At 46.9% G+C, this 17,459-nt stretch overlaps 1 protein-coding gene across 1 annotated transcript; it reads left to right on the top strand.

Moving 5' to 3' along the window:
- The first annotated feature begins 120 nt into the window (after positions 1-120).
- LOC144494760 (uncharacterized) lies at positions 121-16,942 on the top strand. Its single transcript, XM_078214055.1, has 5 exons — positions 121-194; positions 277-324; positions 1,829-1,891; positions 11,167-11,232; positions 16,667-16,942. The coding sequence occupies exons 1-5, from the start codon at positions 137-139 to the stop codon at positions 16,765-16,767; spliced, it is 336 nt and encodes a 111-aa protein (XP_078070181.1). The 5' UTR covers positions 121-136; the 3' UTR covers positions 16,768-16,942.
- The last annotated feature ends 517 nt before the right edge of the window (positions 16,943-17,459 follow it).

The raw sequence follows: 17,459 nt of genomic DNA, 5'->3' as shown, positions 1-17,459 counted from the left end.
TGTAACTTTTTTTTCAATAAAAATTCTGCCCAATTAACAACCAGCCATAACGATCGTCCCTATAAATACCTCCCCTGACCCGTTGTCTCAAAACACTCTGACTGACAGGAGGAGGGGTGAAATCACAAGGAGAGAAATGACAGGCAAAATGCAACAACTCATCGTCTTTCTCTTCCTCTTCACTGCGATCATTGGTATGTTTCCTTCTCCAGTATCTCTCTCTTCTTAACTTGACATCATCCCCAAATCCTCTCTCTTTTTGTGCTTTCGTTGTAGATCCCACTGAAGCCATTCAGGATCAATTCAAGTCCAGGATAAAGCGAGGTAGAGTTTAACTATTTGTCTCCTTGACTATCTGTGTTCAGACTGGTCTTAGTGAATTTCCAATCCATTATTTCTCTGCTTGCTCACAAATATTTATCTATGGTGGTCCAGTGGTTAGCACTGCTGCCTCACAGCGCCAGGGACCTGGGTTTGATTCCCGGCTTGGGTCACTGTCTGTGCGGAGTCTGCACGTTCTCCCCGTGTCTGCGTGGGTTTCCACCGGGGGCTCCGGTTTCCTCCCACAGTCTGAAAGACGTGCTGGTTAGGTGCAGTGACCCAACAGATGCTGGACTGTGCAACTAGGGGAATTTCACAGTAACTTCATTGCAGTGTTAATGTAAACCTTACTTGTGACTAATAAATAGACTTTTTATTTTACTGCTGCCTCACAGCGCCAGGGACCCGGGTTCAATGCTGGCTTTGGGTGACTGTGCGGAGTTTGCACGTTCTCCCTGTGTCTGCAATGGTGGGTTTCCTCCGGGTGCTCCGGTTTCCTTTCACATTTCAAAGATGTGCAGGTTGGGTGGATTGGCCAAGCTAAATTGCCCCTTAGTGTCAGGGGGATTAGCAGGGTAAATGCATAAGGGTTACGGGGATAGGGACTGGGTAGGATTGTTGTCGCTGCAAGCTTGATTGGCCGAATGGCCTCCTTCTGCACTGTAGGGATTCTATTGGATATTTCAAATTGAATATTGCATCTATCGTTTCTTTTTCAAGTTAATATATTATAGGGTGAAATACCACTGGGGTTTATACCCGTTTCCCCTTTTGACCAATTGTAATTTTTGAGTAGTTACGTTTTTGAAAAAATAATAAAACTTTCATTGCTTTTAACTCAGAAGTTTGGGTAACAAGGATGTTGCTGTTTTGTAGGCGGCACAGTGGTTAGCACTGCTGCCTCACAGCTCCAGGGACCGGGGTTCGATTCCCGGCTTGGGTGACTGTCTGTGTGGAGCCTGCACCTTCCCCCCGTGTCTGCGTGTGTTTCCACCGGGTGATCCGGTTTCCTCCCACAGTCCGAAAGAAGAGCCAGTTAGGTGGATTGTCCATGCTAAACTGCCCCTTTAGTGTCCCAGGATGTATAGATTAGGTGGTAAATACATGGAGTTATAGGGACGGGGCGGAGGAGAGGGCCTGGGTGTGCTTTTCTTTCGGAGAGGAATTTTGGAGAGTACCTTTCCCCCATTACCCCTAGTTTTGTTCCTTGTTATGTCTCTCCTAGGGGGTTACAGGGGTGACAGGGAGGACAGGGTTATTTGAGTTACATCGAGTTAGCTAGTCTTGACGGAGATGATCGAGCTGAGGGCATTTTGTATAATTGGCCTCAGCACCCCTGTTTTGGGAGTTCAAATTAGGAAGAATGGGCCACGTAAGGAGATGAAAGATCCCCGAACCACCGGGTGAGCCAAGAAAACCCTCTCTAATCTGAGTTAAACATTGCCTTTTAATGTCTTGCTTCTCTTGTATGATGACATCTCTCAGAGTTGTTTTCTTGATACTTTAGTGTACTTTTCCAAAAGGTCTGAGCCACGGATTAGTGAAGATGACACAACTGAAGAAAAATATGGTAGGAAGTGATCAAATTAAATGTTTTGCTGATGTGACATTTCAGTGTGTTGTGATATTCTGTCTAGTATCAGTTATCTGTGTTCTATGTTTTCGTAATCATAGAATCCCTACAGCACAGACGGAGGCTATTCGGCCCACCGACTCTTCGATAGAGCATCCTACCCAGGCCCTATCCCCGTAGCCCCACATATTTACCCCACTAATTCCCCCTAACATTTGGGATATTAAGGGACAATTTAGCATAGCCAATCCACCTAACCTGCATATCTTTGGACTGTGGGAGGAAACTGGAGCACCCGGAGGAAACCCATGCATACATGGGGAGAACATGCAGACTCCACACAGACAGGTCACTGAAGGCCGGAATTGAACCCAGGTCCCTGGCGCTGTGAGGCAGCAGTGCTAACCACTGAGCCACCCTGAGTTAAGCAAAAATGTCGCATGGAACAGTTGAGCTGAATGGCCTGTTTCTGTGCTGTATATTCCATACAACCCTATCTTACAAGGCTATGGCCACGGCAAGGCTTACACCCCTCCTTTCTGAATATACGAATGTCACCGCGTGGAACTACCACAGAAATTTTAGTTTTGCCTCCATGCTGTAAAAATCGCAGTAACCGAGCTTTATAAAAATGTTCTCCAAACCGGGGAAACATTACCGCTCAAAAACAGAAAATGCTGGAAAAACTCAGCAGGTCTGACAGCACCTGTGGGGAGAGAGCAGGGCCAACGTTCCGAGTCTGGATGACCCTTCTTTTAAAAAAAAGGAGCCCTGACGAAGGGTCGTCCAGACTTGAAACATTGGCTCTACTCTTTCAACACCAGGTTAAAGTCCAACAGGTTTATTTGGTAGCACAAGCCACTAGCTTTCAGAGCGCTGCTCCTTCATCAGGTGAGTGGGAGTTTGTGGTGAACCATCGTTGGTTCACCACTGGGGTTGTTATTGTTGTTGTTATGGGGGTTGTACTATGTTGTTGGGATAGGGTGTTTACCTGTCCCAAGTGTTATCATGGCACACTCCAGTGGGGTCCCGCCTCCGGTGGCAGGGTATAAGACCCCCTGCTCCGGCAGGACCCCTTTAGTCTGAACGGGTGAATTTGTGTTAGTAGTTTCATTGTTAATGTATTAAAGCCTTCAGTTCTAAAGCCTTGTTTCCGGGTGCTCATTGAGGTGCATCAATTTAATACATTAACTGAGAATATGGAACAGATCCTAAAACCGGATCGTCTGACACTGGACCCACGTGCGGTCGGTGCAGCTAACACGTTCGAACATTGGTGGAAGTGCTTCGAGGACTACCTGGCAGCCTCGGTAGCTATCACTACAGACACTGATAGACTCCAGGTCCTCCACGCAAGGGTAAGCGACACGATTTACCTAGCCATTCGTGCAGCTTCCACTTACCAGGGTGCCGTCGAGCTCCTAAAGAATAGGTACATTACGCCACCCAACGAGATTCACGCTCGTTATCTCCTCGCTACACGACGTCGGCAGTCGGGCGAGACCATAGAAGACTACGCCAATGAACTCCTGCAGCTTGCCAGGGGTTGTGACTGTAAGGATGTCTCCGCCGAGCAGTACATGCAAGACCTCGCCCGAGACGCGTTCGTAGCAGGGGTAGGGTCCTCGTACATCAGACTTAAATTATTAGAAAAGGGGAAACTCAACTTGACCCAGGCAATGGGGATGGCCGTGAGGTTGGAGGCGGCGTCGAAGAGCTTGGCGCTGTACCCCGAGAACCACGTGCAGTCAACGTGGTTGGAGCAAGCTCTGCTCCCTCCTCGCCCCGCGAACCCGCGCTCCCAGATCGATTCGACGACGGCGGCAGCTCCAGGGGGCCAGCGATGCTATTTTTGCGGTGGGGCTAAGCATCCACGGCAGCAGTGTCCGGCAAGAACGGCAATCTGCAGCCAGTGCGGTAAAAAAGGCCACTACAGCAAAGTCTGCAGGTCCAAACGTAAAAACGGCAGTGCAGCTTGTAACCCTCCAGAACGGAGACAATCTCCTTCGGCGTCGCAGTACCCACGAGGTCCGACCACGTGCGATCTCAGGACGGCGCCATCGTGGCAAACAGAGGAGGAGGAAGACCACCAGGAGTCGCTGCGCTTGGAGCCCTCGGCCACATGCGATTCATGGGGGCGGCCATCATGGTCCACGACGACTAGGAGCGACCAGCAGGGGTCCTCAGCATCCACATCGGCAGCATGCAGCAGCGACCAGCAGGGGTCCTCAGCATCCACATCGGCAGCATGCAGTGACGCCCAGGGGCCAACGGTGGCGTCGATCTCTCTGGATCAGACCAGGCATTTCAGACTGGAACATTCTATGATGGAGGTAAAGGTTAGTGGCAGAACTGTAAATTGTCTGTTTGACAGTGGGAGCACCGAAAGTTTCATACACCCTGAAACTGCTAAAAGGTGTGGACTCCGGGTTCTCCCTGCCAAGCAGACCATTTCCATGGCATCACAGTCCCGGTCTGTACCGATCCAAGGACAATGTATGGTAACTCTTGAGGTACAGGGCACAGTTTACGAGCAATACAGGCTCCTTGTGTTACCTCACCTTTGCGCGCCAATTCTCCTCGGACTAAATTTTATGGTCCACATGAAGAGTGTGATCCTACAGTACGGTGGGCCACTCCCTTCACTGGCCGTAGGGAGCCAGCCGCAGCCTCCAAATTGCCCAAAACGCCCCGCGTGCAATCTATCCACCCTGAAGATCACGACACCATCCCTTTTTAAAAATCTGGTACCTGGCTGCAAGCCCATCGCTACTAAAAGTAGGCGTTACAGCGCTGAGGACCGGATCTTTATTAGATCTGAGGTTCAGCGGCTCCTCAAGGAAGGGATCATACAGGCCAGTGCTAGTCCGTGGAGAGCGCAGGTCGTGGTAGTCAAAAGCGGGAACAAACCTCGGATGGTCATCGACTATAGTCAGACCATTAATAGATACACGCAGCTGGATGCGTATCCTCTCCCGCGCATTTCTGATATGGTCAATCAGATTGCGCAGTACCGAGTGTTTTCTACCATAGACCTTAAGTCCGCCTACCATCAACTCCCCATCCGCCCAGAGGACCGACAATATACGGCTTTTGAGGCGGATGGTCGTCTATACCAATTCCTCAGGGTTCCATTTGGTGTCACCAATGGGGTCTCGGTCTTCCAGCGTGCTATGGACCGAATGGTGGACCAGAACGGGTTGCGGGCTACCTTCCCGTACCTGGATAACGTCACCATCTGCGGCCATGACCAGCAGGACCACGACACGAATCTCCAACACTTTCTACGCACTGCATCTCGCCTGAATCTGACCTATAACAGGGAGAAGTGCGTATTCCGTACGCGTAGGTTAGCCATCCTCGGATACGTGGTGGAAAACGGGGTCATTGGTCCTGATCCAGACCGTATGCGCCCACTCACTGAACTTCCCTTGCCCGCTAGCACGAAAGCACTGAGGAGATGCCTCGGGTTCTTTTCGTATTATGCACAGTGGGTCCCCAACTACGCGGACAAAGCTCGTCCGCTCATTAAGTCCACGACCTTCCCACTTACGCCGGAGGCCCAATTGGCCTTCAAGGTTTTGAAAAGCGACATCTCGAAAGCCACGATGCACGCGGTGGATGAATCCACCCCTTTCCAGGTGGAGAGTGATGCATCGGACTTCGCCCTAGCCGCCACACTAAACCAGGCAGGCAGGCCCGTCGCGTTTTTTTCCCGCACCCTTCAAGGCCCAGAGATTCGGCACTCAGCGGTGGAAAAGGAGGCTCAGGCCATTGTGGAGGCAGTCAGACACTGGCGCCATTACCTGGCAGGTAAGCGGTTCACCCTGATCACGGATCAACGATCCGTGGCGTTTATGTTCAGTAACACGCAGAGGGGCAAGATCAAGAACGATAAGATCTTGCGGTGGAGAATTGAGCTCTCCACCTATAATTACGATATTATGTATCGTCCAGGGAAGCTCAATGAGCCCTCGGATGCCCTCTCGCGCGGAACATGCGCCATCATGCAGGAGGACCGCTTGAAGGCTCTCCACAATGATCTGTGTCATCCTGGAGTCACCAGACTCTACCACTTCATAAAAGCCCGCAACCTACCCTACTCGGTGGAGGAGGTCAGGTCAGTTACTAGAAGTTGTCGGATTTGCGCAGAATGCAAACCACACTTTTATCGACCAGACCGGGCACATTTGGTCAAGGCCACTCGCCCTTTTGAGAGGCTGAGTGTAGATTTTAAGGGCCCCCTTCCCTCAACGGATCGGAATGTCTATTTTCTTAACATAATAGACGAATTTTCCCGGTTTCCGTTTGTTTTCCCCTGTGCGGACACGTCGACTGCCACCGTCATCAAGGCATTCAGTGAGCTTTTTACCCTGTTCGGGTACCCCTGCTATATTCATAGCGACAGGGGCTCGTCGTTCATGAGCAACGACTTGAGGCAATTCCTGCTCTCATTCGGGATTGCCTCTAGTAGAACCACGAGCTACAACCCTAGGGGTAACGGACAGGTGGAAAGGGAGAATGCTACAGTCTGGAAGGCTGTCCTACTGGCACTGAAATCCAAGGGCCTTCCAGCCTCCCGGTGGCAGGAGGTCCTTCCAACTGCGCTCCATTCTATCCGCTCCCTCCTGTGTACGGCAACCAATGCTACTCCCCACGAGAGGATGTTCTCATTCCCTCGGAAGTCGTCCTCGGGGACCTCATTGCCAGCCTGGTTGACGTACCCAGGACCCGTCCTTCTGCGGCGCCATGTGAGGGCTCGCAAGTCCGACCCCTTGGTCGAACCGGTCCAACTCCTCCACGCCAACCCTCAGTATGCCTATGTGGCATATCCTGACGGGCGAGAGGACACTGTCTCCATTAGAGACCTGGCGCCCGCAGGGGACGTAGCAACTCCTGTCGCTCCTATTCCCCCAGTCACAGATCCACTACTCCTCATTACTTCCCCAGACGTGGCGCGGTCAGCACCGGGACCAGTGCATAACACTTTTACTCCCATGTACAGCTTGCCTGAGACTCGGAGATCGGCGCCACCATCATCACCACCACCACCACCACCAAACGTTCCAGGATCCCCTACACCATCGCCTCATCAGGGCCGGCCGGCCCGGGAGTCTTTGAGGGGACAGCCAGATGTTGCTTTGAGAGAGCCACCGCAAGCACCTGCTCCGGTTTCGCAACCGGTGTTGAGAAGATCGCAGCGTCGGTGTGGTCCTCCAGACCGTCTGGACTTGTGAATCCTGTTATTTTTTTTGTCATTGTCTGTTTTCATCCACCCCGCCACCTTTGGTTCCTAAAGGAGGGGTGAATGTGGTGAACCATCGTTGGTTCACCACTGGGGTTGTTATTGTTGTTGTTATGGGGGTTGTACTATGTTGTTGGGATAGGGTGTTTACCTGTCCCAAGTGTTATCATGGCACACTCCAGTGGGGTCCCGCCTCCGGTGGCAGGGTATAAGACCCCCTGCTCCGGCAGGACCCCTTCAGTCTGAACGGGTGAATTTGTGTTAGTAGTTTCATTGTTAATGTATTAAAGCCTTCAGTTCTAAAGCCTTGTTTCCGGGTGCTCATTGAGGTGCATCAGAGTTCTCTTCACAAACCGAGCATATAAAGACACAAACTCAATTTACAAAATAATGGTTGGAATGCGAGTCTTTACAGGTAATCAAGTCTTAAAGGTACAGACAATGTGAGTGGAGAGAGGGTTAAGCACAGGTTAAAGAGATGTGTATTGTCTCCAGACAGGACAGTTAGTGAGATTTTGCAAGCCCAGGCAAGTCGTGGGGGTTACAGATAGTGTGACATGGACCCAAGATCCCAGTTGAGGCCATCCTCATGTGTGCGGAACTTGGCTATCAGTCTCTGCTCAGCGATTCTGCGTTGTCCTGTGTCGTGAAGGCCGCCTTGGAGAACGCTTACCCGAAGATCAGAGGCTGATTAAGACTTTTAAGACTTGATTACCTGTAAAGATTCGCATTCCAACCATTATTTTGTAAATTGAGTTTATGTCTTTATATGCTCGGTTTGTGAACAGAACTCCCACTCACCTGATGAAGGAGCAGCGCTCCGAAAGCTAGTGGCTTTTGCTACCAAATAAACCTGTTGGACTTTAACCTGGTGATGTGAGACTTCTTACTGTGCTTACACCAGTCTAACGCCGGCATCTCCACATCTATTATTTCCCCACAGATGCTGTCAGACCTGCTGAGATTTTCCAGCATTTTCTGTGTTTCAGATTCCAGCATCCACAGTATTTTCCTTTTATTTTTAAGGATTGCCACTGGCTGCTTCCGAGTGCCAAATGAACTTGAAATGACCGTGAGACAGACAGACCCCAATCTTACCAGTGTGAAGTCACCTCTCTCAGTGGCTTCAATGACAGTCACCTTGTATTGCCCATTTTGTAGTGTGTGCTGCACTCACATTAGTGGGTGGCTGACCGACACTAGTAGAATCGGATCCGATCGCGGAGGTGAATGGAGAATTTGGGATGTGGTTACTGGTATTGAAAGCCCAGGCCAGAAAGGAGTTTTCTAGGTTAACTCCTCTCTCCCCTCCACCCCTCACCCTCCCCTCACCCCCCCTCATGCCGCTACTGTGGAGCCCAGGCCAGAATCAAAGAATCCACACAGTGCAGAAGGGGGCCATTCGGCCCATCGAGTCTGCACCGACCACAATTCCACCCAGGCCCTATTCCTGTAACCCCACATATTTACCCTGCTAATCCCCTGACACTAGACTCAATTTAGCATGGCCAAACAACCTAACCCACACATTTTTGGATTGTGGGAGGAAACCGGAGCACCCGGAGGAAACCCACGCAGACACGGGGAGAATGTGCAAACGCCACACAGACAGTGACCCGAGGCCGGAATTGAACCCGGATCCATGGCGCTGTGAAGCAGCAGTGCTAACCACTGTGCCACCGAGGTGCCCTTCAGAATGGGGAGACGGAATGGAGCTGTCTAGTTTACCTCCTCTCTTCCCCCCTTCGCCCCCTCCTCACCCCACCTCTCCTCATGCCGTTACTGTGGAGCCAGTGGCTAGGGCTGCGCCCTCATGATGGGTGAGGTTGTGCAGCAGTAACCACAGCGATTCCAGGCACCCACTCTCTGCAGAGATACGCAGCGTCCTCCAGAGGGCTCCAGGCAGTGGAAGTGTTTTGACACACTGGCAGTCTGCTCTATCCCTGGATCTGCTGGTGTGTGTTCAGTGGGTAACATGATAGGAAATGTTCCAATGAGTCAAGTCAGATTGCCTCAACTGAGGCATCCCAGTTCCCGAGTTAACTGACCCAGTCTGTCTGCAAAGACAAAGATCAAATCACACCATAAAATTTGGAAATTTGGTATGTCTGCTACAACTCTTTTACAGATGCACCATAGAAAGCATTCTTTCTGGTTGTATCACAGCTTGGTATAACTCCTGCTCTGCACAAGACCGCAAGAAACTACAAAAGGTCGTGAATGTAGCCCAATCCATCACGCAAACCAGCCTCCCATCCATTGACTCTGTCTACACTTCCCGCTGCCTCGGCAAAGCAGCCAGCATAATTAAGGACCCCACGCACCCTGGACATTCTCTCTCCCACCTTCTTCTGTTGGGACAAAGATACAAAAGTCTGAGGTCATGTTCCAACCGACTCAAGAACAGCTTCTTCCCTGCTGCCATCAGACTTTAGAATGGACCTACCTCGCATTAAGTTGATCTTTCTCTACACCCTAGCTGTGACTGTAACACTACATTCTGCACTCTCTCCTTTCCTTCTCTATGAACGGTATGCTCTGTCTGTATAGCACGCAAGAAACAATATTTTTCAGTGTATACTAATACATGTGACAATAATAAATCAAATCAAATCAAAAAATCATCGAACCTAGTAGGACAAAAGAAAGCCAGCCGGTCCATAATGTCTGCTCTGACTCACTGAAAGAACCATCAAATTAATCCCACTCTACTGCTCTTTTCCCAGAGCCTTGTAACTTTCTCACTTTTTTGAGTATATCACAGAATTGTTACGGTGCAGAGGGAGGCCATTCAGTCCATCATGCCTGCACCGGCTCTCCAAATGAGCATCATGACTTAGTGTCATTCCCCTGCCTTTTCCCTGTACCCCAGCACATTGCTTCTATTCAGATCATCATCCTCTGGAAGGCTTCGATTGAACCTGCCTCCACTACACTTCCAGGCCGTGCATTCCAGACCCCAACCACTCGCTGTATGAACAAGATTTTTCTCAAATCACATTTGCTTCTTTTGTCCTCTTTTTAGGATTTGCTTCTTTTGCAAATCACTTCAAATCCGTGTCCCTCTCGTTCTCGATTATTTTACGAGCGGGAACATTTTCTCCCTAACTACTCTGTCCAACCCCCTCATGATTTTGAACATCGCTGTCAAATCTCCTTCTTTGGTCATGGTAAATTGTTCCTAGTGTCAGGGGGACTAGTAGGGTAAACACTTGGGGTTACATGGATATTGCCTGGGTGGGATTGTTGTCAGTGCAGGTTCGATGGGCCGAATGGCCTCTTTCTGCACCTTAGGGATTCCATGGTTCTACGATTCTCTCCAAGGAGAACAGTCCCAATCTATTCTCATAACTGAAGTTTCTCATCCCTGGAACCATTCTTGTAAACTTCTGCTCTCTCTCCAATGTGTTCATATCCTTGCTATAGTGTGGTGCCCAGAACTGTGCACAATATTCCAGCTGAGGTCTAACTATAAATTCAGGAAAATCTCCATGCTCTTGTACTCAATGCTCCAATTAATAAAGCCTAGGGTACTGTATGCTCCATTTACTGCTCTCTCCACCTGTGCTGCCACTATTAATGATTTATGCACCTGTACACCCGGATCGCTCTCCTGTACCCCTTTAGAGTTGTATCCCTTATTTTGTATTATCTCTCCAAGTGCTTCCTACCAAAATACATCACCTGACACTTTGCCATATTGAACTTCATCTGTCACCTATCAGCCCACTGCACCAACTTTTGAAGTTCTACACTGTCCCCCTCACAGTTTACAATGCTTCCCTTATTTCCTTCTTTCAAATCTGAAATAATTAATGTTGGAAGCTATTACTGAATCTGCTTCCACCGTTCCTGCAGCCAGAGTCAAAACGCTCCAGATCAAAACAGTTCTACGTGTGTCAAAAAACCCTTCTCCTCACCTCGCCTCTGCTTCTCTTGCTATTTACCTTCAAATGTTCTGTTTATAATTTGAGATTTTGAAAAATAATGTTGACTTTGTTGAAATATTCTCTTCGCTCTGAACCAGGTTGTGTTGTAGACCAGTGCTTTCCTCGTTTACAGGCTTGTGCGAATGGAAAGTTTGGAATTACAGGTAGGAAGCACATTGTAATGAAATAATCCCTGCTATAGGATATTACACTATAGAGTAATTCGCTTTATAACAGTATTACACTGTAGTATTGCACATTATTGTACTGTAGAACATTACCACTTTATTACTGTATTACACTGCAGTGTATTACACTTTATCACAGTATGACACAGTCTTACACTAGTGTATTACACTGTAGTGTATTACACTTTATTGCAGTATTACCCAAAGTATATTGCACTTTATTACAGTATTACACTGTAGGGTATTACACTGTAGAGTATTACATTGTAGAGTATTACATTTCATTACAGTATTACACTGTAGAGTATTACATTGTAGAGTATTACACTTTATTACAACGCCACACTGTAGAGTATTACATTGTAGTGTATTACATTTCATTACAGTATTACACTGTAGAGTATTACATTGTAGAGTATTACATTTCATTACAGTATTACACTGTAGAGTATTACATTGTAGAGTATTACACTTTATTACAACGCCACACTGTAGAGTATTACATTGTAGTGTATTACATTTCATTACAGTATTACACTGTAGAGTATTACATTGTAGAGTATTACACTTTATTACAACGCCACACTGTAGAGTATTACATTGTAGTGTATTACACTTTATTACAACGCCACACTGTAGAGTATTACATTGTAGTGTATTACATTGTAGAATATTATACTTTATTATAGTATTACACTGTAGAATATTTATTACATTGTAGAGTATTACATTGTAGAGTATTACACTTTATTACAACGCCACACTGTAGAGTATTACATTGTAGTGTATTACACTTTATTACAGTATTACACTGTAGGGTATTACACTGTAGAGTATTACATTGTAGAGTATTACATTTCATTACAGTATTACACTGTAGAGTATTACATTGTAGAGTATTACACTTTATTACAACGCCACACTGTAGAGTATTACATTGTAGTGTATTACACTTTATTACAGTATTACACTGTAGAGTATTACATTGTAGTGTATTACATTGTAGAATATTATACTTTATTATAGTATTACACTGTAGAATATTTATTACATTGTAGAGTATTACATTGTAGAGTATTACACTGTAGTGTATTACACTTTATTACAGTATTACACTGTAGAGTATTATATTGTAGAGTATTACACTGTAGAGTATTACACTTTATTACAGTATTACACTGTAGGGCATTACACTTTATTGACTGATTACAGCTAGAAAATCACTGAAAAGTCAATGTCCAGTTTTGACCCAGATAAAAGGCACAAAGAATGTATTGGATTCGTAAACTCCAATCATTTCATCATCAATATGTCCAGTCATTTCATTTGAAAGAAAGAATGAAGGATTTGCATTTAAATAGCGCCTTTCACAATTGCCAGGTTTCTCAAAACTCTTTACAGCCAATGAAGTACTTTTGAAATGTGGTCGCTGTTGTAACGTAGGAAACGTGACACCCTATTTGTGCACAGCAAGCTCCCACAAACAAAAACGTGACAATGAGAGGAGAGAATCTGTACTAGTGAGGTCGATTGTGAGATAAACATTGGCCCGGACACTGGGGAGAACTCAAAAACAAACAGCAAGCGCTGAAATAGTCAGCCGATCTGGCAGCATCTGTGGAGAGAGAAATAGTATTAACCTATCGAGTCCAATACGACTCCTCTCCGTGACTGGAGTTGATTCAATTCCAAGTAAAAGCATAAAATGGCACCAATATTGTCATCGATGAATTGGACAAAGAGTTGAGGTAGGAGGCCTGAATAGGACTGGAACAAGCAATGTTCCACATACCCGATAAAGGACAGGCATAATTAGGCCCATGTGGGTACCCTGAGCTTCTGGCTCAGAGATGAGAGTTCTACCCGCCCTGCTCAGTGATGAGTGACTGTGGTTCTCAAGGGAGGAAAGAAAATGCCTTGTTCCTGTGGACAGATAACCCATTAACACTGAGTGCATGAGGCTAGCAATGCTGTAGATCACTGATTTCCATATCAAAGGATCCGTGTCCTGCCTGAATCAGATTGGTGCATTAGACACCCGGTGCTAGACACCTTTCACAATGGAGTCAGCCAGTTCCCAGTGAGCATTAAGGCTACCAAACCGATTTTCAGGTCATTATGACCTTTGTTGCAAAGTTGAAATGTAGTCACAATTCAGGTTGCCATGCAGGTAATAGACAGAAAAAGGTTGAGGTTGTTTAGAATACTGTGGGATGATGGGAAGATCACTGATGTGTGCATGTAGGATTCACATCCTGTGCCCTCCACCCTGTAAGAAGCTTAACAACACCAGGTTAAAGTCCAACAGGTTTATTTGGTAGCAAAAGCCACACAAGCTTTCGAAGCTCTAAGCTCCTTCTTCAGGTGAGCACTCACCTGAAGAAGGGGCTTAGAGCTTCGAAAGCTTGTGTGGCTTTTGCTACCAAATAAACCCGTTGGACTTTAACCTGGTGTTGTTAAACTTCTTACTGTGTTTACCCCAGTCCAACGCCGGCATCTCCACATCATGGCCCTCCATCCTGCCCAGAGTTTAATTTGATTTGATTTATTATTGTTACATGTATTAGTATACAGTGAAAAGTATTGTTTCTTGAGCTATACAGACAAAGCATACCATTCATAGAGAAGGAAAGTAGAGGGTGCAGAATGTAGAGTTACAGTCATAGCTAGGGTGTAGAGAAAGACCAACTTAATATGTGATAGGTCCATTCGGAAGTCTGATGGCAGCAGGGAAGAAGCTGCTCTTGAGTTGGTTGGTACGTGATCCCAGACTTTTGCATCTTTTTCCCGACGGAAGAAGGTGGAAGAGAGAATGTCCAGGGTACGTGGAGTCCTTGATTATGCTGGCTGCTTTTCTGAGGCAGCGGGAAGTGTAGACAGAGTCAATGGATGGGAGGCTGGTTTGCATGATGGACTGGGCTACATTCACAACCCTTTGTAGTTTCTTGCGGTTTTGGTCAGAGCAGGAGCTATACCAAGCTGTGATACAATCAGAAAGAATGCTTTCTATGGTGCATCTGTAAAAGTTGGTGAGAGTCGTAGCGGACATGCCAAATTTCCTTAGCCTCCTTAGAAAGTATAGGTGTTGGTGGCCTTTCTTAATTATGGTGTTGGCGTGGAGGGACCAGGACAGGTTGTTGGTGATCTGGACACCTAAAAACATATTCTAACTCACACAAAGTCCTGTTCAGCTATTCCCCCTGTGCTGATTGATCCACATTGACTCCTGGTCCAGCAACGCCTCAGTTTTAAAATGTTCACTATTTTCTATTCCTGCCTTGATCTTGCTCTCTTCTGATCTCCGGAACCTTCTCCAGCCCTCCGGGATCATCTTGAGCATATCCTACATGATAGGTTAGGTGAGTGGGCAAAACCTTGGCGGACAATGTGGGAAAATGTGAACTTATCCACTTTGGCAGGTAGGTTAGAAAAGCAGCAGATTATTTAGATGGAGAGAGATTGAGGTGCAGAGGGATCTGGGTGCCCTGGTACATGAATCAGAAAAAAAGTTAGTACGCCGATACAGCAAGCGATTAGGAAGGCAAATGGAATGTTGGTGTTTATTGCAATGGGAATGGAATATAAAAGTAGGTTGTACTGGGTGTTGGTGAGGCCACAACTGGAGTACAGCTTTGGTCTCCTTATTTAAAATAGGGTATAAATGCATTCATAGCAGTTCAGAGAAGGTTCACTCAACTGATACCTGGGATGGGTTGGTTCTCCAATGAGGAAAGGCTGGATGGGCCGGAGTTCAGATGAATGAGAGGTGATCGTATTGGGACATATCAAATCCTGGAGGGACTTATCAAGGTGGATGCTGTGTGGGAGAAACTAGAACTAGGGTTCACCGTTTAAAAATAAGGAATCTCCCATTCAAAATTGCAATGTGGAGATTTTCCTTCTCTTAAAGGGTTGGTCACCTTTGGAACTCTCTTCCCAGTGAGTGGTGGAGACAGGGTCATTGAATATTTTTAAGGCAGCGGTAGATAGATTCTTGGCCAACGAGGGAGTCAAAGGTTATCGGGGTAGGCAGGAATGTAGTTGAGGTCACAGTCAGATCAGCTATGATTTTATTGAATAGTGGGACAGGCTCGAGGGGCCAAATGGCCTAATCTGGCTCCTGATTCGTATGTTCGCATGTTCCTCTATCGCTCCACTGTTGGCAGTCATGTCTTCAGCAGTCTGTATCCCAATGTTTTGGAATTTGCTTCCTAAACCTCTGTCTCCCTACATTGCCTTCAAACCTACCTCCTGGTCCCAATATATGGCTTGCTGTATCTGCGTACTAACTTTTTTTCTGATTCATGTACCAGGGCACCCAGATCCCTCTGCACCTCAATCTCTCTCCATCTAAATAATCTGCTGCTTTTCTAACCTACCTGCCAAAGTGGTTAAAAGAACAAAGAAAATTACAGCACAGGAACAGGCCCTTCGGCCCTCCAAGCCTGCACCGAACATGCTGCCCGACTGAACTAAAACCCCCTACCCTTCCGGGGACCGTATCCCTCTATTCCCATCCTATTCATGTATTTGTCCAAACGCCCCTTAAAAGTCACTATCGTATCCGCTTCCACTACCTCCTCCGACAATGAGTTCCAGGCACCCACCACCCTCTGTGTAAAAAACCTGCCTCGTACATCTCCTTTAAACCTTGCCCCTCGCACTTTAAACTTATGTCCCCTAGTAATTGACTCTTCCACCCTGGGAAAAAGCTTCTGATTATCCACTCTATCCATGCCCTCATAATCTTGTAGACTTCTATCAGGTCGTCCCTCAACCTCCATCATTCCAGTATCTGTTAATATTCCAGCATCTTCTTCTATTCCCACTCCTCATGGCACACTGAGGCAACCTTTCATCTATTTCCATAGCTAGTGATTCCCGAAACAGGTTGCTAGTCTGTTGCCAGGGGGTTTATAGCTTGAGGGGCGCCACTCCACATCAAACATGGCTGACCAGGAGTCTCTCCCACTCTTACCACCAGCCATTGGTGTGTTTTGAAGGATTTGCAGGTTGACACTGAACCTGTTTGGCTCAGTTATAAACGCACCTTCCTTGGCCATCAAGTCCTGGGGTGGGACTTGAACCCAGAGCTTCTGGCTCAGAGGCAGGGATGCTACCCACTGCGCCACAAGTGGGTAGCATCCCTGTGCCTCCTTATATTCTTGCACAGCACCTTGAATCATTTCACAATGCTAAAGGCACCATATAAATGCAGCTTCTTGTTGTTATTGTTCAAAACGAAACAATTATGATGCTATGAGAACACCAAAGGAAATCTTCTTGGACATAGTTGATGAGGTTACTTCACCTATCAAAATTCATCATCCACCCCTTCTCATCTTCTATTACGGTTACTCTTGAATTGTCATCGGTGGTAACGTCTTCCAATTTATTTATCTTCATGTAGGTGATGAGGAGAGACAGTTACTGGAAGTTCGCTGTGTGATCGATTTTGGAACTTGTGCCACCTCCTGTTTCAATAACTACAAAGCCACGAACAATGTTTAAACCCACAATGCCCCTCGCATCTAATGCAAAACCTTTAGAATAGGATTGACTTTGAAATGATTGGCCCAACTTTTATTCATTTGGATATCTTTGTTCCAATAGAGCAATGGGATGCCCTGTGCAAGAATTGGGTGGGGTGTAATCCTTATCAGCTGAGTTATTAAAATACTTCCTCAATATTCTAACTCTGTTGTTTGTCTATCTGCATCAGATACACACTAATATATGCAAGGTTGGTGACTTTCTCCTTTGTAGCCCAGAGCTCTGCAAATCACATTGGCCCTGATGAAGGAGCAGCGCTCTGAAAGCTCGTGCTACCAAATAAACCCGTTGGACTTTAACCTGGTGTTGTGAGACTACTTACTGTGCCCACCCCAGTCCAACACCGGCAATTCCAATCATAATATTAATTTAGTTACCAAAACGAATTTCCTGTCTTCTGTTATTAAAAACAGAAAATGCTGAAGATACTCAGCAGGTCAGGCAGCATCTGTGGAGAAGAACGGAGATATCGGCCGGAAATCTCCCATCCCCACCCGCCACTGGAATTTTGACGGGTGGGTTGCAGACAATGTGAAACCCCATTGATGGTCAGGCAGGAATTTCCAGCTTTTAGTCCAGCGCGGCTGAAGAATTCTGCCCCTTGTTTCTGGTCATGAAGAAACTTCACCAGAGCTGAGGAAAGATGGAGA

This window comes from Mustelus asterias, chromosome 6 (genome assembly GCF_964213995.1).
Source record: "Mustelus asterias chromosome 6, sMusAst1.hap1.1, whole genome shotgun sequence".
In the NCBI taxonomy this organism is placed as follows: Eukaryota; Metazoa; Chordata; class Chondrichthyes; order Carcharhiniformes; family Triakidae; genus Mustelus; species Mustelus asterias.
Note: the sequence above shows the minus strand (reverse complement) of the source record. Positions and strands in the feature narration are given on the sequence as shown.

Coding starts and splice junctions, on each gene's coding strand:
- LOC144494760 (XM_078214055.1), top strand. CDS start 137: ATGACAGGCAAAATGCAACAACTCATCGTCTTTCTCTTCCTCTTCACT. Junction 195..276: donor CCTCTTCACTGCGATCATTG/GTATGTTTCCTT, acceptor CTTTCGTTGTAG/ATCCCACTGAAGCCATTCAG. Junction 325..1,828: donor CAAGTCCAGGATAAAGCGAG/GTAGAGTTTAAC, acceptor TTGATACTTTAG/TGTACTTTTCCAAAAGGTCT.